The 25,000-nt window shown below is 38.4% G+C and overlaps 1 protein-coding gene across 2 annotated transcripts in view; it reads left to right on the top strand.

Annotated features, from left to right (window-relative positions):
• LOC115022745 (WD repeat-containing protein 78-like) overlaps positions 1 to 25,000 on the top strand; it is a 49,638-nt gene that overhangs the window by 11,704 nt on the left and 12,934 nt on the right. Inside the window, exons 3-11 of one of the 2 annotated variants that reach the window (XM_029453826.1) lie at positions 16,813 to 16,946; positions 17,045 to 17,201; positions 21,263 to 21,426; positions 21,789 to 21,895; positions 22,211 to 22,367; positions 22,568 to 22,707; positions 23,912 to 24,076; positions 24,321 to 24,506; positions 24,704 to 24,840. In XM_029453826.1, coding sequence (XP_029309686.1) covers positions 16,888 to 16,946; positions 17,045 to 17,201; positions 21,263 to 21,426; positions 21,789 to 21,895; positions 22,211 to 22,367; positions 22,568 to 22,707; positions 23,912 to 24,076; positions 24,321 to 24,506; positions 24,704 to 24,840 — 1,272 coding nt within the window. In that variant the 5' untranslated portion in view covers positions 16,813 to 16,887. Of the gene's footprint in view, positions 1 to 16,812; positions 16,947 to 17,044; positions 17,202 to 21,262; positions 21,427 to 21,788; positions 21,896 to 22,210; positions 22,368 to 22,567; positions 22,708 to 23,911; positions 24,077 to 24,320; positions 24,507 to 24,703; positions 24,841 to 25,000 lie in introns of those variants that run through there. The other variant, XM_029453827.1, reaches the window with a different exon arrangement.

Consider the following 25,000-nt stretch of genomic DNA (forward strand, 5'->3'; position numbering starts at 1 on the left):
CGGGGACAGCAGCTCCAGTAAGGAACCCCAATCTTCCCTTCTCCAGGCCACATCCTCCAGCTCCGACTGGGGGATCCTGAGGCGTTCCCAGGCCAGTGAGGAGATATAATCTCTCCACCGAGTCCTGGGTCTTCCCCGGGGTCTCCTCCCAGCTGGATGTGCCTGGAACACCTCCCTAGGGAGGCGTCCAGGTGGCATCCTTACTAGATGCCCGAACCACCTCAACTGGCTCCTTTCAACGTAAAGGAGCAGCGGCTCTACTCCGAGTCTCTCACGGATGGCTGAGCTTCTCACCCTATCTCTAAGGGAGACGCCAGCCACCCGTCTGAGAAAACCCATTTCGGCCGCTTGTACCCGTGATCTCGTTCTTTCGGTCATGACCCAGCCTTCATGACCATAGGTGAGGGTAGGAACGAAGATCGACCAGTATATTGAGAGCTTTGCCTTCTGGCTCAGCTCTCTTTTCGTCACAACGGTGCGGTAAAGTGACTGTAATACCGCCCCCGCTGCTCCGATTCTCCGGCCAATCTCTCGCTCCATTGTCCCCTCACTCACGAACAAGACCCCGAGGTACTTGAACTCCTTCACTTGGGGTAATGGCTCATTTCCTACCTGGAGTAGGCAATCCACCGGTTTCCTGCTGAGAGCCATGGCCTCAGATTTGGAGGTAACATACATCGGCTGGGAAGTACAGTGCAGTAGTGTGGTCCATATTCCTCATTGTTTCAGAGCTGTGCTTCCCTCTAGTGTTGACTATCTGTCAGCAACAGATACAAACGCGTCTGAATTGAATCGAATAATTAGTGTTACATGTTAAAAACAGGCTAACTCTACTTTTTCAAATGACCAACATGAAAAGCAATATTTCAATTGTTTTGATCTTTGTTAACCTGGTGTTTTGAGCTCACTAAATATGATTTTTATTTTGTCTTGGTTTAGCTCATTTTCTCATCTGTTTAGCCTAGTTCTTGTAGGATCATTTTGGTCTAAATGGAGGCCATTGTTGTTACAAGAAAACTCAATGTCTTTGTTGAAGATCTGACATTTTCCATCTGAAGAACATCCAATGGATCAGAGTATTGTTCTGATGTTTGTGCTGTTAGCTCTCACTGCTCAATGTCAGGAAGCATTTCTATTCAGAGCTTTATCATTAGACTAGATGATGAGCTCAACAGATCAAAACATCTGGCCAGGGCTTTTTCACTCGCCGCTCTCTCAATCAATATTTACTGTCAGTCTCAGCATGAGCCCAACATGTCATGTCTGCTCTGCTTGCTCTCTGATTAAAGGCCAGAGAAGAAGAGAAGGGCATTTTATCAGGTTGGACAAGTATATATTTAAAGAGCAAACTATGAATTTCTGGGTTCATGCAGTTTCAAATTGGCCAGTTTGTGATGTCATTCTCTGCTCCATTTATTGCGCCAATATGCCTGCACTGGAGCACCTAAATGGAATGTAGCCATTATTAATGATAATAAATACATCCATACGAGCCATGCAGCATGGTTTTAGCAAATTGTATAAAAACCTAGAAGTACTGCCTCGCGGTTGTATGCCTCCGCCAACCCGTCAAGTTCTAGTTTACATCACTTCATCATTTTATCTTATTAAACATTTGTTAGAAATAATTAGTGTATGATTTCTTGAGTTGTGTTTTGTGAGGTCAAAGTGAGCCTGACCTTTGAACTTTGTCTACCAAACTCTGATCAGTTCATCCTCAGTTCCAATTCCCTCAAGCAAGAGCAGACAGACACATTTAGATACTGGCTCGGGAACATGGTGGAGCATTCAGCAGCTAAGAAACATTTCTATTTCTTGACAAACAGCACTGTAGCCCAGTTCTTCTGTCCAGAGTCTCGGGCTATAGTGCGGGTTGCCTCTCAGGCTGTGAGTAGAGGTGTTGGTCTCTGCACAGGCACGATGGAGACAAGAGTTCAGGAAGCTGCACACATGTTGCGTTCATGTTTTATTGGAAGATGGTCGAGATGGGAAGGATTAGCATGTTTATGACTTACACATGTTTACATCACTTGACAATTCCGAGATGATTGTATAAATACAGAGTTGGTCAGTGTAGCCCTATACCATTGAATTTAGGTTTAATTATATATATATATATATATATATATATATGATATGAGGGAAATTGGACAGAAATGCATCCCTACAAGCTGAGGCAGCATAAACCGGGATGACACCAGCGTCATGCAGGCGTTAGAGCTTACATAGGAAGCAGTGGGTGTTGATGTGACACTGGTTTTGGTCTTAAAAATTTCATAGAAAAAGTTCATAGAAAAAGAGAGCCTCATCCTTACAATGTTTTAAGATTAGTAAATGGGATGTTTGCTGGCTCATATGAAATACAATTGTATGTTAAATAGTCTCAAACTAATTGTAATCAGACTTTATGACATTATATTCAGTTTTAAAAACAGATCAATTGGTTTGCACAGGAGAGCAACATCTGGGTTGTTTGTGATTGTTTTCAAGGGTTTGGCAACTAATTGCTCTCACTTGAGCCTTTCTGCACCTGCAAAAGAAGAAATCCTGTGTGTGTGTGTGTGTGTGTGTGTGTGTGTGTGTGTGTGTGTGTGTGTGTGTGTGTGTGTGTGTGTGTGTGTGTGTGTGTGTGTGTGTGTGTGTGTGTGTGTGTGTGTGTACGGATTAAAGACAGTGGACAATAGAATCAATGTGTTTTCTTTTGACATGCCCAAGCAGGATGATGCCCTCTTGCCCAGGGACCTCTACTGGTTGTTAGCTCTGTCTGTGAACTGAACCTCAAACAATGTTATCTCCTTCTGTCTGCCTGCATCTCTTCATATCACTCAATTTCTATCTTTCTGAGATTGCTGGCTCTTGTTCTTGGATCCTTCAGGTAAACAACACATGTGGCTTTTATACATACAGTGACAGGGATGTGTGTGTGTGTGTGTGTGTGTGTGTGTGTGTGTGTGTGTGTGTGTGTGTGTGTGTGTGTGTGCGTGTGTGCATAGTCAGGAGCTGCTCATTAAGCCTCAGGGGGCTCACAGTAAAAAAGAAATGGCAGGCCATCTACATGCTGCCTTGACCACAGGTTGTTTTATCTAATAAGGTCCAACAAACAATGGAAGTACTGAAGTAACCTTTACATAGACCAAACCAACCTGAAAGAACACTTTTCTTTGATTAATTAATTAATTGTATATATTAAACAAAGACATTTTCAAATTGTAGAGATATGATGTTAGCAACATAGTATTATTTTATATTAATAGGAGATGAGAAGTGAAGTAGTTTGTAAGCTTCAACAGTTGAGCTTCATAAATGAATAATATGAGATGGATGTCGTCAATAAGGTACTGAAGCGGGAATAGGTGGAACGTTTTTTTTAAATTACATTATTGCTAGTAATCAACAACACTGAATGTAAAAACCCTTGACACCTTCATAAAGCTTTATCCCTTTCTTGAAAGAAATGCAGAGTGAGAGTGGAGATGGAGGGAGTGAGAACCAGGGAACGGAGCCAAATGAAGATGAAGTGAGTGGACAAACAGAGGGAAGAGAAGAGGAAAGTCAAGGAAGGAGAGGAGCTCGGGGGATATGGGAGGATGGAGAGTGCTGAGATGGGATCTGGCCCGTCTGTGTTTCTCTGTGTCACTTGAAGGGCTTTCTCCATCAACTGCCAGCGTCCTGTAGAGAGAAACCTGCTGATGGCAGGAAGATCCTCTCAGCTGGGTCAAAGTCTCCTCCACATGTTTCCTGAAGGCCTGTTAAGGATGGAGCGAAGACAGCTGATACCATCGGAAAGCAATCTAGTGTGAAAACGCAGCTCTTTAGCCACCACTGTAGTGTTAGAATGCAGGCGACAGGTCTGACCGGAAGATAATAGATTAGGCTGTCTAATTTAAAACTGTAAGATTTGATGCCAGTCTCATAAAAAGTTGTAAAACGGTATGAACGGTCACATGCTGATTATTATCACTGCAAATCCACCATCCATCTTGTAATAAGAAATAAAAATCACAAAAACATAATCTTTAATCATGTCCTTTTTTTGAAAAACAGTTAATTTAAATTAAAATGTTTTGTTTTGTACAGTACAAGCATATATTTAACTAAATATAACTTTATTAGCTGCATAATTATGACCTGATGGCCCAATAATGAAGTCATATTTGATCATGCCTGAAACAGTGAAAACACTTCAGAAAATTCTTTAAACGTGACATGAAAAACTCTGCTTGAGTTGAAACAACCAAAAGTTGGCAATGCAGATCATTAATGCCTAAAACATTTCAAGAGGTAATGTGGACACAAATTCTGAACATCTCCGAAATATATTGCTTTAAATTAGGCTATAGACAGGTGGAATACTACAAATTAAATATAAAAAAGCACTCTGTCTCTGTGGTTGAAGATTTGCTCACACTGGTATAGCTGACTACTTTTTAACAACTATTAACTAGTTACCAGGCAACCAGCTGAGATTCCTGGAACTGTTTTGGAAGTGCTAGTAGGTGGGTTTGGTACCTTTGGACAGGGCAATGTAGCCATTTTCCCTATTTGCAGTCTTTGCGCTAAGCTAAGCTAACTGACTGCTGGTTGCACCCTTGCAGTATTTTAAACAGACAGATATGACAGTGGTATCAATCTCAACCAGAATCAGAATCAGAAATCCTTTATTAGTCCCACAACGGGGAAATTTACCTTGTTACAGCAAAAGAACAGTAAAGTGGCGAAAATAATAAGTATAAAGTGGTTGGTAAAAAGTTGTAGAAGGGAATATTGCACATGGCAGTGATAATTCAACAACAGTGGTGGAATAGTGTGTTCTTGGTGTGGTGGTCTACCAGGGGCCGTGGTGATGGTACAGTCTGACCGCTGCAGGAAGAAAGGACCTACGGTATCTCTCCATGAGACAACGTGGGTGAAGCAGCCTGTCACTGAAGGAGCTGTACAGTGCGGACAAAGTGTCCTGGAGGGGGTGGGACATGTTGTCCAATAGAGATGACAGCTTGGCCGTCATTCATCTGTCCCCGCATGACAGAAGCGCACCGTTTACAAGTTAAACATTCTTACATACATACACATACACTTACTCGCTGGGGTGTTCCCCTCCCATTGGTTGGCTGGGGCCAGGTCCTATTGGCACATAGGCGTGTCCACGCCTCTTAGTGCAGATGTCATCCAATGGATTCTTCAGTCGCCCTCTTAGGGAGGGGCGTACCTCTAGCATGTTTTCACAACCCTTTGCTCAATTTTTTCTCATGAATACGGTAGATTGTTAGACAATAACAAATCAGTTGAGTTTCTTACAACACGTCTATATATGGGCTGAAAAACTACCTTCTTGTGTTAGTTCCATTGTGTTTCCTTATATGATCATACTGTTGATGGCCAGCGCTTGTAACTTTCTTATGAACATAACACTTCTTTAAATAAATACATACATACATACAGCAGTTAATTGTATCGCACTTGCCTTCTTAACCAGTCTGTTCAGTCTCTTCATGTCAGCAGCTGAGCTGCTGCTGCCCCAGCAGACCACTCCATAAAAAATAGCTGGCTACCCGAGTCAAAGAAAGTCTTAATTAAGGAGCCTGCACTCCAAAAGACCTCAGTCTCCTCAGCAGATAGAGCCTGCTCTGTCCCTTCTTAAACAGAGCAGCAGAGTTATCTGACCAGCCCAGTTTATTGTTCAGATGAACACCCAGGTACTTGTAACAACATCTAACTCTCATCAAGAAAGCTAATAATCGTATTTCCAAAAGGGGGGTGGGGATTGTCAAAAAGCACATTCATTTTGTCAAGAAATTGTTCATAACCTTCGAACACCGTGGTGGAGCCCGGTGGTCAGGGAAACTGTCCGACTGAAGAAGGAGTCCTTCCGGGTTATGTTATCCGGGAGGACTCCGGAAACAGTTGCAGGGTACTGATGGACTCGAAGGGTGGCAGCCTCTGCCCTGGCAGAGGCAAAGCAGCAGGTGTGGGAGAAGTTTGGAGAAGGACTTTCGGTCGGCACCAAGGTGCTTCTGGAAAACCGTCCAGCACCTCAGGAGGGGGAAGCGGGGAACCATCCAAGCTGTATACAGCAAGGGTGGGACCCTGCTGACCTTGACTGAGAAGGTTATCAGGCAGTGGAAGGAGCACTTTGAGGAACTCCTGAATCCAACTAACACGCCCTCTATGGTAGAGGCAGAGCTGGAAGCTGATGGGGGACCATCGTCAATTTCCCTGATGGATTTCACTGATGTCAAACAACTCCACAGTGGCAAAGCCGCAGAGTTGATGAGATCCGTCCAGAAATGGGCTGTCTTGACACGCCTCGTCAACATTGCGTGGAAGTCTGGAACAGTGCCTTAGGGTTGGCGGTTCCCTTATTCAATATATATATAAAAATATATATATAAAAAAAATATATATATATATAATAGAAATAATATATAGAAATATATATATATATATTTTTATATATATATTTTTTTATATATATTTTTATATATATAAAAAGAATAAATATATATATATATTTCTATATATATATTTCTATTTATATATATAAAAATAAAAATATAAAAATCTATCTATCTATCTATCAATTTATCTATCTATCTATATAGATATAGATATAGATATAGATAGATATAGATATACGTATCAAATAAAATAAAATAAAATGTATTTATATAGCCCAATATCACAAATTCTACATTTGTCTCAGTGCGCTTTACAGACTGTACAGGTTACGACACCCTCTGTCCTTAGACCCTCACATCGCACAAGGAAAAACTTCCTAAAAGAAACCCCATAATTAAAGGGGGAAAAATGGAAGAAACCTGAGAACTGAGGAGGGATCACTCTCCCAGGACGGATAGACGTGTGTACAGGATAAACAATATAGTACAAATACAACATTTGACAGAAATGATGTTTTGTTGAAAAAGAGAAAGTTTGGATGAATCCAGGATAATGTCAAAAAGGCTTCCCGGTGTCCAGCAGGACCAGGGCAGCAGGCGCAGCCACGATTCCTGATCTTGACGTAAACTTTATCAGTGACATACATATAGATATAGATAGATATATATAGATATAGATATATATATATATATATATAGATATATATATATATATATATATATATAGATATAGATATAGATAGATATAGATATAGATATATAGGGTTCCTGATCCTGACGTAAACTTTATCAGTGGCAACCTGCCACATGAGAGACACAGAAACTCCGGGGATGATGCCCCGGATGCTGTGTTAGTAACATACATTTACATAAATGCATACAGATAGAGAAGGAGAGGAGGGGAAAGGGAGGGGAAGAGAGAAGAGAAGGAGGAGAGCAGGGAGGTGTCCCCGGTAGTCTAAGCCTATAGCAGCATAACTAGGGGCTGATCCAAGGCAATGCTCTAGTTGGTTTATAAGGTACTATGAGATCTTTAAGATATGCTGGAGCCTGACCATTAATTGCTTTGTAAATCAGGAGAAGGATTTTGAATTCTATTCTGTATTTTACTGGGAGCCAGTGCAGAGCAGCTAATACAAATGTCCAAAGAGGCCAAATAAATGCCATCCAGAGCTTCTATGTCATTAGAAAATACGTTTCGGAGGCGTTTAGGGTCAAGTATAATAACTTCAGTTTTGTCTGTGTTTAACATCAAAAAGTTGCTAGACATCCAAGTTTTTATGTCCTTAAGGCATGCTTGAAGTTTAGCCAATTGATTGGTTTCGTCTGGTTTAATTGATAGATATAATTGGGTATCATCCGCATAACAATGAAAGTTTATAGAGTGATTCCTTATAATATTGCCCAAAGAAAGCGTGAAATAAGGTGAATAGAATCGGTCCAAGTACAGAACCCTGCGGAACTCCAAGACTGACTTTGGCTGTCATGGAGGATTTATCGTTAACACATAAAAATTGAGATCGCTCAGATAAATAGGACTTGAACCAGCTTAGTGCGGTTCCTTTTATGCCAACACAATGTTCCAGTCACTGTAGTACAGGGGTCGGGAACCTTTTTGGCTGGGAGAGCCATAAAAGCCAAATATTTTTTTAATGTATTTCCTTGAGAGCCATATAAATTTGAATGCAACTTTATGCGTGCATTTTTTAAGAATAACACGTCAGTGTTTACTGCACGGGTGTCAAACTCAAGGCAATTATATCCGGCCCGCGAGAAAATATCATATGTCCGTCATAACTGGCCCGCCGGTTTTGGTAATTAAATCAATGCATGGCACAACCACGGGAAAAGACATTTGAGGAAGAATCTAAATGTGTGAATGAAATGAAAGTTTTTGGAAAGCAAAGGGAAACACACCACAGATCTCTGGGACGATGTGAGCTGGACTGTTTGTGCGACATAACGAAGCATCTCACTGTTAAACCTGCAGCTTCAGGGCCGTGTGATCACGGACATGTATGATGCCAAACTGCCTGTGGGAGACTCTGATGCAGAAGGAAACTTTGGTCACTACGTGTTTCCAAACACTGACAAACATCTCCACCGCTGTGTTCCCGACAGCATTCTGCTGATCAACTGAGAGCATTTGCCGACTTTGCTGCTCAGATATTTAAATTGAACTGCTCAGCAATCCGTTTGCAGTTGACTTAAATATGTTCCATGTCTTTTTGCACTTTATGCACTTTTTGACCCCCCCCCGGTCTACTGCTTGCTTTGCGCAGTCTCGCGACGGGCGGGGCTCCGCCCCCTACACACACACACACACACACACACACACACACACAGCGGAGGAAAGGAGAGGGGAGAACTAAAAACAAATCCGCTGCTAAATGTTTTACTTTAAAATGGCACAGTATAATTATTTATTACTTGTTAAGTTAAAAAATGTCAGCTCAAAATTGTCTGCGAGCCATATTGCGTTATCGAAAGAGCCATATATGGCTCGCGAGCCATAGGTTCCCGACCCCTGCTGTAGTAGAATGTCATGACCAACAGTGTCGAAAGCAGCACTGAGGTCTAACAAGACAAGAACAGAGACAAGTCCTTTGTCTGATGCCAATAGAAGGTCATTGGTAACTTTCACCAGTGCCTTCTCTGTGCTATGATGAACTCTAAATCCAGATTGAAAAACCTCAAATAAACTATTATTATATTATATTATATATATTATATTATATTATTACGTAGAAAATCACACAACTGTTTTGCGACTGCTTTCTCAAGGATCTTAGCGAGAAAGGGAAGGTTAGATATCGTCCTATAGTTGGCTAAAACCTCTGGATCAAGACTAGGCTTTTTAAGAGGTGGTTTTATTACAGCTACTTTAAAGGATTGTGGTACGTAGCCAGATAATAGAGACAGGTTGATCATATTTAATAACGAGGTGTTAATTAAAGGTAAAACTTCTTTAAACAGTTTAGTTGGAATCGGGTCTAAAAGACAGGTTGATGGCTTAGACGATGAGATTGTTGAAGTTAGTTGGTTAAGGTTGATTGGAGTAAAACAGTCTAGATATATTTCAGGAGTTACAGATGTTTTTGAAATTCCGGAAGTTGAAGTTAAGTCATTACCAATTGAGGGCAGGAGGAGATTAATTTTGTCTCTAATAATTATAATTTTATCGTTAAAGAAGCTCATGAAGTCGTCGCTTCTGAGAGATATAGGAATAGAAGGCGCTGTAGAGCTGTGGCTCTCTGTCAGCCTGGCTACAGTGCTGAAAAGAAACCTGGGGTTGTTCTTATTTTCTTCTATTAAGGAAGAGTAATAACCTGCTCTGGCATTACGGAGAGCCTTCTTATACGTTTTAAGATGATCTAACCAGACTAAACGAGATTCTTCCAATTTATTGGAATGTCATTTACTTTCAAGATTTCTCGACTTTTGTTTTAGTTTGTGGATTTGTAAATTAAGCCATGGAGCTTTCTTTTTCTGTTTTATGATCTTCTTCTTTAGAGGAGCGACAGAGTCGAGTGTTATTCGCAGTGAGGCTGCAGCACTATCAACAAGATGATTAATTTGGGAGGGACTAAAGTTAGCATTGGAGTCCTCCATTATATTGATATTGAGTCCTGGTATTGAATTAAGTGCTGATGGAATCACTTCCTTAAATTTAGTCACAGCACTTTCAGATAGACATCGAGTATAGGATATTTTGCCTACTGGCTTGTAGTCCAGTAACAGGACCTCAAAAGTTATTAAAAAATGGTCTGATAAAAGAGGATTATGTGAACACACTGATAAACATTCAATTTCAACACCATATCCCAGAACAAGGTCCAGAGTGTGGTTTAGACAGTGAGTTGGTTCATGTACATTCTGACTGAACCCAATTGAATCTAATATTGAGATAAATGCATTATTAAGGCTGTCACTATCAACATCCACATGAATATTAAAGTCACCTACAATAATTACTTTATCTGTTTTAAGGACTAAACTTGATAAAAATTCAGAGAAATCAGATAGAAATTCAGAATACAGACCAGGAGGGCGGTACACAGTAACAAATAAAATTGGCTTTATTGTTTTCCATGTTGGGTTTGAGAGCGTAAGAACAAGGCTTTCAAAAGAGTTATAGTTTAGTTTAGGTTTAGGATTGATCAAGAGGTTTGAGTCAAATATGGCCGCAACTCCACCTCCTCGGCCAGTGCCTCGAGGAATGTGAGTATTAATATGACCAGGTGGAGTAGATTCATTTAGATTGACATATTCTTCATGAACACCTCTTATCTTGGAATTCGAGGTGATATCGGGACACTGAATTACTTCGTCCACTACAAAACGCGTCACATTTTACTGCGTCTATGGGCGCAGTAGATCTTGAGTTTCAGACCTCCGCCTAACTATACTAACCATGGATAAAAACAAAAAAAACAAAAGTCTCGGAGGAAAATAGAGTTTAATTCTGCGTGGACAGATTTATGAGGCTTTGTGATTTGCCAAATAAATGAACACATAAATGTGGATGAAAACATACTGAACCGCACATAATTAAATACAAACTGGCCTATTATTTTATGTTTACTCTTTTTAAACTATTAGGCTACAGCTATACGTTTTTTCTTTCAAAGTGGGCTACTTTTATTCATTTCATTTTTATATTGTATTTTTTATTGTTTTGTGTATTTTTATATTATATTATTTTTATTTGATTCAACAAATATGGGGAGGACTCAAATAGGCCTGCATAGTTCTATGTTTAATTTATTTAAAAGTAGGCCTAAACATTTTTTCCTTCTCTTCAAAAGTTTGGTGTTATCCTTTGTTGAAACAAGTAAAAATAGCAATACTGGGCATCCTGGTAGCTCAACCGGTAGCACAGGCGTCCCATATACAAAGGCTGAGTCCTTGCCACAGCGACCACTGGTTAGAGTCTGACCTGTGGCCATTTGCTGTATGTCATTCCCCTTCTCTCTCTCTCCCCCTTTCACAATCTGCACTTCACTATCATAAAGGCATGAAAAGCCCAAAAATATAACTTAAAAAAAGCAATACGATCTCAACAGTTTCCTTTATTGTCATTCTGTAGTTTCATAAATGCAACAAATATAGTATAACTATATGTACAATTTATAAGCTGTGTTATCAAATATGTTTTGTGGCTCTAGACAAATCTTATTTGGTGGAAGAAGGGGCAAAATGGCTCTTTTGATAGTAAAGGTTGCCGACCCGTGATCTAGACGATCCTCAAGAAGTCCAGGGAAACTCCTCACAAGGTTTATAGCAGTATGCAGTGCACCACCAATGTCAGAAATTTTCAAATCTTACAAAGTATGAACAAGGAGAACTAAAACATAAGTCAATAACTAGTAATGGTCTCATGAAGCTTGGGACTTTCTTTGTGTTTGTGCCGAAGCTTCAAACGCAGCAAGCAGGGTGACATCTGGTAGTTTGTAAAACTAGCAGCTCAGAACAAGTAGACACACCTACGCTGCTCTTTCCAGTCCAAACCAGAGCAGTTGTCATACCATACTGTGATGCAGTTGGTAAGAATGCTCTTGATAGTGCAGCGATCGAAATTCAGCAGGATTTGAGGAGACCATTGATATGGATGGGGATGTCTGTGCTGCCTTTGGTCTTTCTGAAGTCCACAATGAGCTCTGTGGTCTTCTTGGTGTAAAGTGCCAGGTTGTTGTTGGCGCAGCACATGGCCAGGTATTGGACCTCACTCTGTAGGCCGACTCATCACAAGGATGAGGCCAACCACCGTCACGTCCTCAGCACAGGCTGTAAGTACATGCCCAAGGATGCCATCAAGGACAGGAGCCTTACGTGCATTAATACTGCTCAGTGCAGCACAAGAGGGGCTGGTGGTCTGCAGGGAGCACAGCCTCCTGGTTGTCCTTTTTAAAGTGGGCATAACAATTGTTAAGCTCGCAGGACAAAAGACTTTGGTAGGTTTGTAGTCTGTGATAGCCTGGATTCCTTGTTACATTAATCGGGTGTTAGAGTTGGTGTTGAAGCACCCCCCTTATGTAGCTTGTGGCTGCCCTCTTCAGGTTAGCCCTAGTTCTGCACGTCACCTGATCTAAAGGCAGTGTCACATGCTTTCAGCAGCAGCACTTAAGAGTACAATTATACATGAGCAGGTAGTTTAGAATATGGACAGAAAACTTGAATGAAAGCTTTTTAAGCAGATAAAAGAAAAACCTTACATACATTGTGGATTGATTGTGAAAAGGAATTCCATGGAAACTAGAAAATGACTAACAAAACATTAGGCAAGTTGAGAGAAGTGCTTAGATTTATAGCAAATCATTTCAACAGAGAATACGAAATAAGTCCTGGAACATGTTAAATAATATGATTTCTGTGCTTTAAGATATGACATGTCTTAATGCACAAAATATTTGAGGTATTGCAATAGGTTTTTCCTGAACTCTCAGTCCCACTAGGAGTTCAGTGGCATGACCTTACCGGCTCACCGGATAGTTGTTCTAATCTGCCATTCTGTCGGACTTCACTGCAAGACATGTACAATACACACAATGCTGCTTAATTGATGGCATCACTTAAAAACTTAATCCACTGAAGTTGGAATCGAGTTTAATATCCTAAAAATTAAATTACATTAAAATCCTGGCCTGTCTCACAAACTTCCAGAGGTGCCATATCCAGAGATGCAGTTATAAAGGCTGATGGACCTGCTTGCCATCAATGTCCAAATACGATAGACTGAGAATCCAGGACTTCTTCTATCCGTAAGGTGTGTGTTTGAGCGAGCAGATAATGAGACATGACTAACCATTGCTTCCAAACCTGGAAAACCTGAATTAGTTTCATTCCAAACCAATTTAAAGTGTTGTACCTAATATAAGGTATCAATCACTTTTTGTTTTGTTTGTTTCTTGTATTTTAGAATACAAGCAATTGCAAGGTTCTTGCAGGTAAATGCACCTCCACACTTTCTGCACTACAGCAGCATGTTTGTGATAATGAGCACACCTACAGTAAAAAGAGATTAATATATGTAGTTTGTCAAATAACAGCTTATTATTTTAAAAAAGACCATTATTTATATTTATTTTATAATCACATTGTGACTAATCTGTATAAATTAATACTTTATAAGGGATTACTAATATTATACAAAGAGAACACTCTTTCATGTGTTTTCACTTTTACATTGAAGCTTTACATAAAAAGAAGTCCATCAACAATACACACTTCTAGAGCAGTAGTTTGTGAGAGGGAGTACTACCAAATGCCCACAAGGGGGCTGTTGTGAATGAATGTATCTATGTCAACCATTCCGGTTTCTTATACTATAATATATCTACTATAGTTAGTCCAGGGGTGGGCAATTCATTTTTACAAGGGGCCACATGAGAAACCCGAGCTGTGTTGGAGGGCCGAATCAACAAGAAATTTAACTTAATTTTGCTAAATATAAATTTTCTCCCATTGTCAAAAAGCAGTACATTATATATTTTGATTAGCTGCGACTGGTAATCAAAAGAATAAGGATATTCTCTTCCAATAAATATATGAAATTGTGGAGTGGGTCAAATATAATATAATATATATACTATAATATAATATAAAATACTCCTAGCGAAGTAATAAACAGTAAAAATCAATCATTACATCAGTATTCTTCACAAACAAATACTGAAAAGGTGTTTTACAGTATGTAAAGATAAGCAATGAATCAACTTTATACAAAAAGCAATAAGTGCTTCTGATGTTTTTCAGTTCACTTTACTTGTGAGAAAGATCCAGTCTGTCTTGGGCTTGAACAAGTGCACTGAAATCTGGTTGAATGTCTGAGGTGGATATGCGAAGGACAGCTGAGAGATGATCATCAGTGATAGAGGATCTGTATCTGGATTTGTTGAACTTCATCACTGAGAATGTCTCTTCACATATGTAGGTATATCCAAAGAGGACCAGAATCTTCTGAGCATGTCTCCTCATGTGTGGAAAGTTCTCCTCTTTCAGGGAAGAGTAAAACTCAGGCAGTGAGACTGACCCAAAGTGCTCTGACAGAAGTGTGTCAGACTGCAGGTCAATGAGTTCAAGCTGAACATCACTGGGTGCATCACCCACATTGCATGAAATGGGGAAAAATCATGTGCATTTCATTCTCAACTGTTTTAAAGTCTTGAAATCGCCTCCAAAACTCACCATGCAGTGCTTCTAACATGGATGAGTACCTGTGGAGGTGAGCAGCTGATGGTGTGGCTTCCTTCAGTGTTGGCAAGTGGGTGAGAATGTTGTCCTCCATTTGGCTTGAGAGAAGCTGCAACTTTCTCATGAAAGCCTTCACTGCGCTGTACATTTCATGCACAAAAAGGCCCTTGCATTGCAGTTTGACATTTAGTTCATTCATTAGTGCAGTCACATCTACAGCAAAACAAAGGTCCGCCATCCAGTCTGCATCTGAAAGCTGTGGAACGTCTTTTCCTTTCTTCACACAGAAGTCTTGACTCTCTTCTCTCAGACACTCTTTGCCCAGGCTGAGCACCTGACAGCGGCGTGGCAGCCTATGTCCCGATGTTCAGTCTCATTTTCCTCCAAAGGTGCAACAAACTGTCTGTGATTGTAATGCTCTTGCCCTGATGAAGTTAACTATTGTAATTACAACATCAACAACATGGTTATTGGTTTTTAGAACTGACTTACACAACACTACCTGATGTATAATACAATGCAAAAATACCCATTTCTGTTCAGAGTTCATTTCTGTCACTTTATACTGTATTCTCTTCAAAAGTCCGACATTGTTCCCCGTCAGATTTGGACAACCATCCGTTGTCACGCCTGCCAGCTTGTTTCAGTCCCAACTTGTCCACACATGCATTTACCTGAACCTGAGTGAACAAATCACTCCCTGTTGTTGTCCCTTTCATTGACTGCATGGCTTCTCAAATGCCTCCTTTTTCTCCGGGCATATGAGTGCTGCAGAATCCACCAAACACTCCTTGATAAACTCTCCGTCAGAAAACGGTTTACTTTTTCTAGCGATGTTGTGGGATCAGACATAACTTGTGTTGACAGCTGCATCTCTGGATGTGCAATGTTGTAAAAAGTCCTTGTTGGTTTAGCAGTTTAGCTAGCAAAGCACCCGACTCCTTTTCCCGCTCTTCATCAGACAAGTTCTTGAACGGCGACTCAAATTGTAATCCTTGAACACAACGACCTGCGCACCACAAACTAAGCACACGGCTTTACCTTTCACTTCTGTAAATAAATACTGAGCAGTCCATGTCTTCTTGAAAACGTTCTGCATCAATCTTTCTTATTTTGGCGTGAGCGGACATTTTGAGGGCTAGCCGGCCAGCATTACTTGTAGCTGTTCACGCGCGCGGCGCTCATACTTAAATAAAGAAAAACAGCACCCTTTTCAAAATAATAGCAACACAGTTAGAAAGTTATTTACACCATGCACGCAATACAATGGTGTTGCTTGTATATGACAAGGGTGCTGTTTAAAAAATATATATACTTTTTCATATATGTTATAATTTATGATTGTCCTCACGCGGACCGGACAGGGCCGGGCAAAGGGCCGGATGTGGCCCGCGGACCGTACAATGCCCAGGTCTGAGTTAGTCTATACTGATTTCGCTTTTCCAGAACAGTTCTCTTTGCCGACATGCAGCTACTGTTAGCACAACAGTTAATCTCACATTAAAATGTAACCGAAACACTTGATACAGAAATCAGGATGAACTCAAACAACAGGTAGGATTACAATACTGTATGTATTACCTTTTTGTCTTTGAGATATCTTTTATTTGGTCATTCATTTAGCATAAAAAGATTACATTATAACTCAAAAAGAAGGGAACTTCTTTATTGCATGGATTGTGCTACTTCATCAGTATATGTCACATAAATCAATCACAAATGCTCATTATTCTTATACATTAAGAGGCTAGTAATCCAGTACAACACTTTACATATTCCTTATACATACTTGTGTAGGATAGCTACCGAGATAGAAATACAACTGTGCTAGTCAGCTGAATATAATTGAATTGCTGGTGAGAAGGAAGCCGCTGCATACATATGAGTAGTGAAGCGGTAAAAAAGAAAGAAAGATTATTCTCCAGCAGTTGGGTGTCGACTATCGACTATCGACCAAAACCAAAGTTTAATTGTTATTGTGGACTGCCAGGCACGCTCCTTTCTTCCACTGTTTGTTATGTCTGCTGATGGCTCGTAACTCCGATTCAGTAAATGTAAATGTTTGACATAGAAAACACCATTTTGAAAAAAGGACGGGTCATTATGTGTTATTAGGGCCATAAACACTATCGATTGTTACTGAGAGATTGTTGATGGAGATGATGACAAATGAGACTTGTTAATTAAAATACATATACCCTCTCTCATGTATGTGGTTTCACAGTGTGTGGGACGTCCAGCAGGGGCGCGCGGGGTGTCACGTTGCTATAGCAACTTAGGCATACAAAACGGTACAATAATGCCTACCTCTGGGGAAAAAGACGACAGAAAAAAGAGACGTACTCTGGTTCTGAGGCCGTAAGTTGACGTTGTTTCACTCTTTTTGTCAATATGGGCATTATAAGCAAACAAACTGGAGCCATGCTGTGCTAATTTGTTATTTTACTGTCACTTAGATCTTCTCGAACAATAAATATTTCAGTATCAGGCATACATGGAGTCAACCAAAGTACAAGGGACGCATACAGCGTCTTCGGTTCCCCGAGCAGAAAAAGTTTCAGTCTGGGCGGTGGCAGCAAAGTTCTGGAGAAAACTCCGAGACAAGCTGTTCGGGTAACTACTACCAACAGGCTACACGTAGCGTCTGTTTCCCCTTCTATGTCTGTAACAGCACTAGACTAATATAATAGCACTAGACTAATATAACATCACTAGGCTAATATAATAGCACTAGACTAATATAACATCACTAGACTAATATAACAGCACTAGGCTAATATAATATCACTAGGCTAATGTAATATCACTAGGCTAATATAATATCACTAGGCAAATATAATATCACTAGGCTAATATAATATCACTAGGCTAATATAATATCACTAGGCTAATGTAATATCACTAGGCAAATATAATATCACTAGGCAAATATAATATCACTAGGCTAATGTAATATCACTAGGCTAATATAATATCACTAGGCTAATATAATATCACTAGGCTAATGTAATATCACTAGGCTAATATAATATCACTAGGCTAATATAATATCACTAGGCAAATATAATATCACTAGGCAAATATAATATCACTAGGCTAATGTAATATCACTAGGCTAATGTAATATCACTAGGCTAATGTAATATCACTAGGCTAATATAATATCACTAGGCTAATGTAATATCACTAGGCTAATATAATATCACTAGGCTAATATAATATCACTAGGCTAATATAACAGCACTAGGCTAATATAATATCACTAGGCTAATATAATATCACTAGGCTAATATAATATCACTAGGCAAATATAACATCACTAGACTAATATAATATCACTAGGCTAATATAATATCACTAGGCTAATGTAATATCACTAGGCTAATATAACAGCACTAGGCTAATGTAATATCACTAGGCAAATATAATATCACTAGGCAAATATAATATCACTAGGCAAATATAATATCACTAGGCTAATGTAATATCACTAGGCTAATATAATATCACTAGGCTAATGTAATATCACTAGGCTAATATAATATCACTAGGCTAATATAATATCACTAGGCTAATATAATATCACTAGGCTAATGTAATATCACTAGGCTAATATAATATCACTAGGCAAATATAATATCACTAGGCAAATATAATATCACTAGGCTAATGTAATATCACTAGGCAAATATAATATCACTAGGCTAATATAATATCACTAGGCTAATATAACAGCACTAGGCTAATGTAATATTACTAGGCTAATATAACATCACTAGGCTAATGTAATATCACTAGGCTAATATAACATCACTAGGCTAATATAACAGCACTAGGCTAATGTAATATCACTAGGCTAATGTAATATCACTAGGCTAATGTAATATCACTAGGCTAATATAATATCACTAGGCTAATGTAATATCACTAGGCTAATGTAATATCACTAGGCAAATATAATATCACTAGGCAAATATAATATCACTAGGCTAATGTAATATCACTAGGCTAATATAATATCACTAGGCTAATATAATATCACTAGGCTAATATAACAGCACTAGGCTAATGTAATATCACTAGGCTAATGTAATATCACTAGGCTAATATAACATCACTAGGCTAATGTAATATCACTAGGCTAATATAATATCACTAGGCTAATATAATATCACTAGGCTAATATAACAGCACTAGGCTAATGTAATATCACTAGGCTAATATAATATCACTAGGCTAATATAATATCACTAGGCTAATGTAATATCACTAGGCTAATATAATATCACTAGGCTAATATAATATCACTAGGCTAATATAACAGCACTAGGCTAATATAACAGCACTAGGCTAATGTAATATCACTAGGCTAATGTAATATCACTAGGCTAATATAATATCACTAGGTTAATGTAATATCACTAGGCTAATATAATATCACTAGGCAAATATAATATCACTAGGCTAATATAACAGCACTAGGCTAATGTAATATCACTAGGCTAATGTAATATCACTAGGCTAATATAATATCACTAGGCTAATGTAATATCACTAGGCTAATATAATATCACTAGGCTAATATAATATCACTAGGCTAATATAACAGCACTAGGCTAATGTAATATCACTAGGCTAATATAATATCACTAGGCTAATATAATATCACTAGGCTAATATAATATCACTAGGCTAATATAATATCACTAGGCTAATGTAATATCACTAGGCTAATATAATATCACTAGGCTAATATAACATCACTAGGCTAATATAACAGCACTAGGCTAATATAATATCACTAGGCTAATATAATATCACTAGGCTAATATAATATCACTAGGCTAATATAACAGCACTAGGCTAATGTAATATCACTAGGCTAATGTAATATCACTAGGCTAATATAATATCACTAGGCTAATATAACATCACTAGGCTAATATAACAGCACTAGGCTAATATAATATCACTAGGCTAATATAATATCACTAGGCTAATGTAATATCACTAGGCTAATATAATATCACTAGGCAAATATAATATCACTAGGCTAATGTAATATCACTAGGCTAATATAATATCACTAGGCTAATATAATATCACTAGGCTAATATAACAGCACTAGGCTAATGTAATATCACTAGGCTAATATAATATCACTAGGCTAATGTAATATCACTAGGCTAATGTAATATCACTAGGCTAATATAATATCACTAGGCTAATATAACAGCACTAGGCTAATGTAATATCACTAGGCTAATGTAATATCACTAGGCTAATATAATATCACTAGGCTAATATAATATCACTAGGCTAATGTAATATCACTAGGCTAATATAATATCACTAGGCTAATATAATATCACTAGGCTAATATAACATCACTAGGCTAATATAACAGCACTAGGCTAATATAATATCACTAGGCTAATATAATATCACTAGGCAAATATAACATCACTAGACTAATATAATATCACTAGGCTAATATAATATCACTAGGCTAATATAATATCACTAGGCTAATGTAATATCACTAGGCTAATATAACAGCACTAGGCTAATGTAATATCACTAGGCTAATGTAATATCACTAGGCTAATATAATATCACTAGGCTAATATAACAGCACTAGGCTAATGTAATATCACTAGGCTAATGTAATATCACTAGGCTAATATAATATCACTAGGCTAATATAATATCACTAGGCTAATGTAATATCACTAGGCTAATATAACAGCACTAGGCTAATGTAATATCACTAGGCTAATATAATATCACTAGGCTAATATAATATCACTAGGCTAATGTAATATCACTAGGCTAATGTAATATCACTAGGCTAATATAATATCACTAGGCTAGTATAACAGCACTAGGCTAATGTAATATCACTAGGCTAATGTAATATCACTAGGCTAATATAATATCACTAGGCTAATATAATATCACTAGGCTAATATAATATCACTAGGCAAATATAACAGCACTAGACTAATATAATATCACTAGGCTAATATAATATCACTAGGCTAATATAATATCACTAGGCTAATATAATATCACTAGGCTAATGTAATATCACTAGGCTAATATAATATCACTAGGCTAATGTAATATCACTAGGCTAATATAATATCACTAGGCTAATGTAATATCACTAGGCTAATATAATATCACTAGGCTAATATAACAGCACTAGGCTAATATAATATCACTAGGCTAATATAATATCACTAGGCTAATATAATATCACTAGGCAAATATAACATCACTAGACTAATATAATATCACTAGGCTAATATAATATCACTAGGCTAATGTAATATCACTAGGCTAATATAATATCACTAGGCTAATATAATATCACTAGGCTAATATAATATCACTAGGCAAATATAACAGCACTAGACTAATATAATATCACTAGGCTAATATAATATCACTAGGCTAATATAATATCACTAGGCTAATGTAATATCACTAGGCTAATATAATATCACTAGGCTAATATAATATCACTAGGCTAATATAATATCACTAGGCAAATATAACATCACTAGACTAATATAATATCACTAGGCTAATATAATATCACTAGGCTAATATAATAGCACTAGGCTAATATTGGAGATAGGAGGCTAATATTGTTCTCCTGTTTGCAGGTGTTTGATGAAGAGGGAGGTGACGTCACTCCTCAGCCGCTCCACCAGGCAGATCCGGCAGCTGGGCAGGCCAAAGGCAGCAGGTTGTTTCTGGATGAAATCTCTGCGGGATCAGCATCAGATCAGACGACCGCCTCCGGGAGCTTCACCATGCCTTTCTCCAGGTACCAGGCTCATTCTTTCACACCATCTGATCTGGTGGTCAAACAGCTGCAGCTGAGCTGAGGTGGCATGAGGGTGTGGATCCCATATGTTAAAGCAATACTTGAATTTAGGAAAACTGACAAAAATCACTGGCAAGTTTAAATATATTAAATATATGACATGATTGTTTACCACATTTATCAATATAAATCAACAATGAATCAATGAAATGGCCTATTCATAGTCCAATATAATATTGATAAGAAAAATGAATCATTTTATCTTTCGTGTTTGACATCCCTTTTTGTGCCTCGCGTAGCCCTAAAGCCAAATGTTGCCACGTGTATTTGCCTTGTAAAAATGCTTTGACATTGTTTTCCAGGTCAATATTAGGAAGCAGTAGAAAATCCAGCCAGTCTACCATTGAGTCAATGAATGAGGAGATGGAGGATACATTTTCCAAACGGGACATGCCCATCAACTTCCTAGGTTCATCACAATATAATTTCATTACAATATATTTTTTTAATTATTTCATTTAAAAAGAAAAAATAGCCTGTATATAGACACCATTATAAGATAAGATATAACTTTATTTATCCTGGAAGTTGTTATTGCTGGGTATTTGTCTACTGTTTATTTGCTTTGATTTCTTTACTCCATTTTTAATGTTGGTATGGCAATAAATTAATTTGAACTACAACATGATTATGATTGAATGTCACAGTTGTCTGTAGCATATAGCTGTGACATATCTGATATATTTGGGGAAGTTTTTGTTTCATGTCTTTTGCTCCCTGCCAGATGTGCAGGGGAAAAGAGACACTGTGAAAGAACATGTGACAGAAGACATGTTGAAAGAGGTGACAGATGTCTACATCTCTGAGACAGACAGCATTTCACTGCTGGACATATCCAGCACCGTTGTGTCCGTTGATGCTGATGACGCAGAAGCTATCTTGTAAGTGAAGTCCTCTACTTCCTGATTGTTTCAACTACTTGACTCGATCAGCGATGTGTATCAAGCCCAATACACATGGGACACACACCATTCTATAGCACTAATACTAATGCAGTATCTGTATTTTTTGGTCAGTAATTGAAAAAAAATCTTTATTCTTAGGTTTTAAGAAGCTGGTGTCATCTTCACCTTTTTTACAGAGAAAGAAACAATCAGTATGCTGAGGTTTGCAGAATCAGAACAGGCAATGATAAGTATGTGGACCGATCAGTGCAGACATTGAATGGAACAGCTAAAAACAAACAGGTCCAGAGCGACAGCCCGGTCCTGGTGGACACAGGTTAGTCTCCTTCCCTTTGAGCTTGCAATGCTAATGCAGGTTTACACATACAAGGAATGTGCCTTTGTGTTTTGGTGCAATAGAAAATACAAATCTAGTACTGCAAGGTCAAGAAGAGGGTAGTACTGGTGTAGTGGTACGGCTACAACACCAGATGGTTGTGAGTTCAATGCCAGGGATGCCACCATTGTGCCCCTGAGCAAGGCACTTAACCTTGAGTTGCTCCAATACATCTGTTTTATATCAAACAGCTGTTGGCTACAGTATTGTGCAGGAATGTGCAAAATATTGTCCAAAGAATGTGCAAAAAATCATTGTATAAAGTAGAACTAAAGTTGTACTTGTATCACAATGTGACTGATGTTGAGACTTTACATTAATGTAACGTGTAGTGATTTGATTTGATTCTATGTTTTGAAATAAATTATATATATTTTGTTTTTGTTATTAATTAATTAATTAAAACAGGGCACCTTTTAAACTTGTAGTTGTAGAAGTTGTGGAAAGGAAAAAGTTCTCAGAAAATCTTTTACCTCTGTGAAAGAGGACTGAGCTGAATCTTTTGTTTGTCCCCAGGATCCTGTGTTTGAACTAGGACTGAAACTCGTGGGGTTTTTTCATCATTGATTAATCTCCTGATTATTTTCTCAAGAAATTGATCATGTATTTGATCTATAAAATGGCAGCAAAGTCACATTTTTCCAGAGTCCAATGTGACGACAGTGTTTTACTTTGTCTGACCAACAATCCAAACCCCACAGTCATTCAACTAACTATTAAAGAAAAGTCTGAAAATCTGAAAATATTCCCATTTGGGAAGCTGGAGCCACTACATTTCTGTTCAAAAAATTACTTAAACCATGAATCGATTATTGAAATTGTTGGCAATACATTTTCTGAACTATTTATGAATTATCATTTTTGCAGCTCTAATTTGTACCTGTGCAATATTCACTTTTACAACTTCTTATCAACCACTTTGTACTTATATTACTTTTACTCTATTGAATTCTATTTAATTATTGTGTACTCGCCACGCCACAGTGCTGTAACAAGGTAAATGTCCCCGTTGTGGGACTAATAAAGGATTTCTGATTCTGACACCTACACACATAAACCCATAGTGGAAGGTTTTCTATCTAGATGGACCCAACTCTTCAGTGCAAAGTTAATTGTGTCTTTTCAAATGTTTCCATGCACACAGCCACAACTGTTACCACCTGGGACTTGTATGACATTTTAATCAGCCCTGAGAAGGATGAAGAGGTGTGTAGCCCTGAGCTCGGGAGGGCTGACTATCCAGAGGCTGTTGTGAACACCAGCAAAGGTGCAGAGAGGAGCGTGTCAGTGGGCAGCACAGACAGTACAGGTAACAACTCTGGGTTTTATTGAGTGTAATGTTACTGAGAAATGTGTTTGTCAACAGTGTATAAAATACATAAACATAACCTCAGATACTCTTTGTTATCATTCAGACACTATATTATTACAAAGCATCTATATTCTTCCTTTCATGATTCTCAACTGAAGTAATATATTTTATAGTTTTAAAAATGGAATTAGGATAGTTCTGCAATAACTTTCTTGTATTATTTTCTTTTATTTCTCTTCAGCCAGTGCTGCTAGCTCATTGAAAGAAGTGGAAGCGTTTGGGAACAGTATAAATGCTGAGCCAGACCTGCAGCTCATCATGCTGTCAGAGAAATTCCAACACTGCTCTCTAGTAATGGAGAGTAGCATACTTGGAAACACTTTCCAACCCAAGCTGGCTGCTTACAGACAGCTGCCTGTAATAGAAGGTAAACTCAGCTCATTTTGTTCACTTGAGAAGCACTGATACAGTAGTGATAGTGCAGCTGAATGAGGATGCTTTCTGGACCGGTACCATACACATACACATGTAGTGCCTCCCAACCATGAGGTCAGATAAAGTGTTTGTGGATAACATTGAAGCATTTAAATGAAAAGGTGAGTATTATTGTAATGGTTGTGTCAGACCCAGACAGTGTGGTGAAGCCTGGGACGGAGGAGGACACAGAGAGCCCCCCAGCTGTGGAACGTCTCTGGGCATTCAGCTGTGAGCTCAGCAGAGGACGCAGCATCAGCAGCATGGCTTGGAACAAGAGGAACCCGGTAACACAGACACGCCTGCTGCTGTCTCCTGTACACCTGAGTCACTTTCATTGTATCTTCTTTGATGGTGTTTTGGAATGCTACTCTCTGCCAGTATTGTGTGATGTCCATTCCATTTTTTCCTTTACTTATTAGCAACAGGGGAACATTTGTGTAAGTC

The sequence above is a fragment of the Cottoperca gobio genome, chromosome 17, assembly GCF_900634415.1.
Source record: "Cottoperca gobio chromosome 17, fCotGob3.1, whole genome shotgun sequence".
Classification (NCBI taxonomy): Eukaryota; Metazoa; Chordata; class Actinopteri; order Perciformes; family Bovichtidae; genus Cottoperca; species Cottoperca gobio.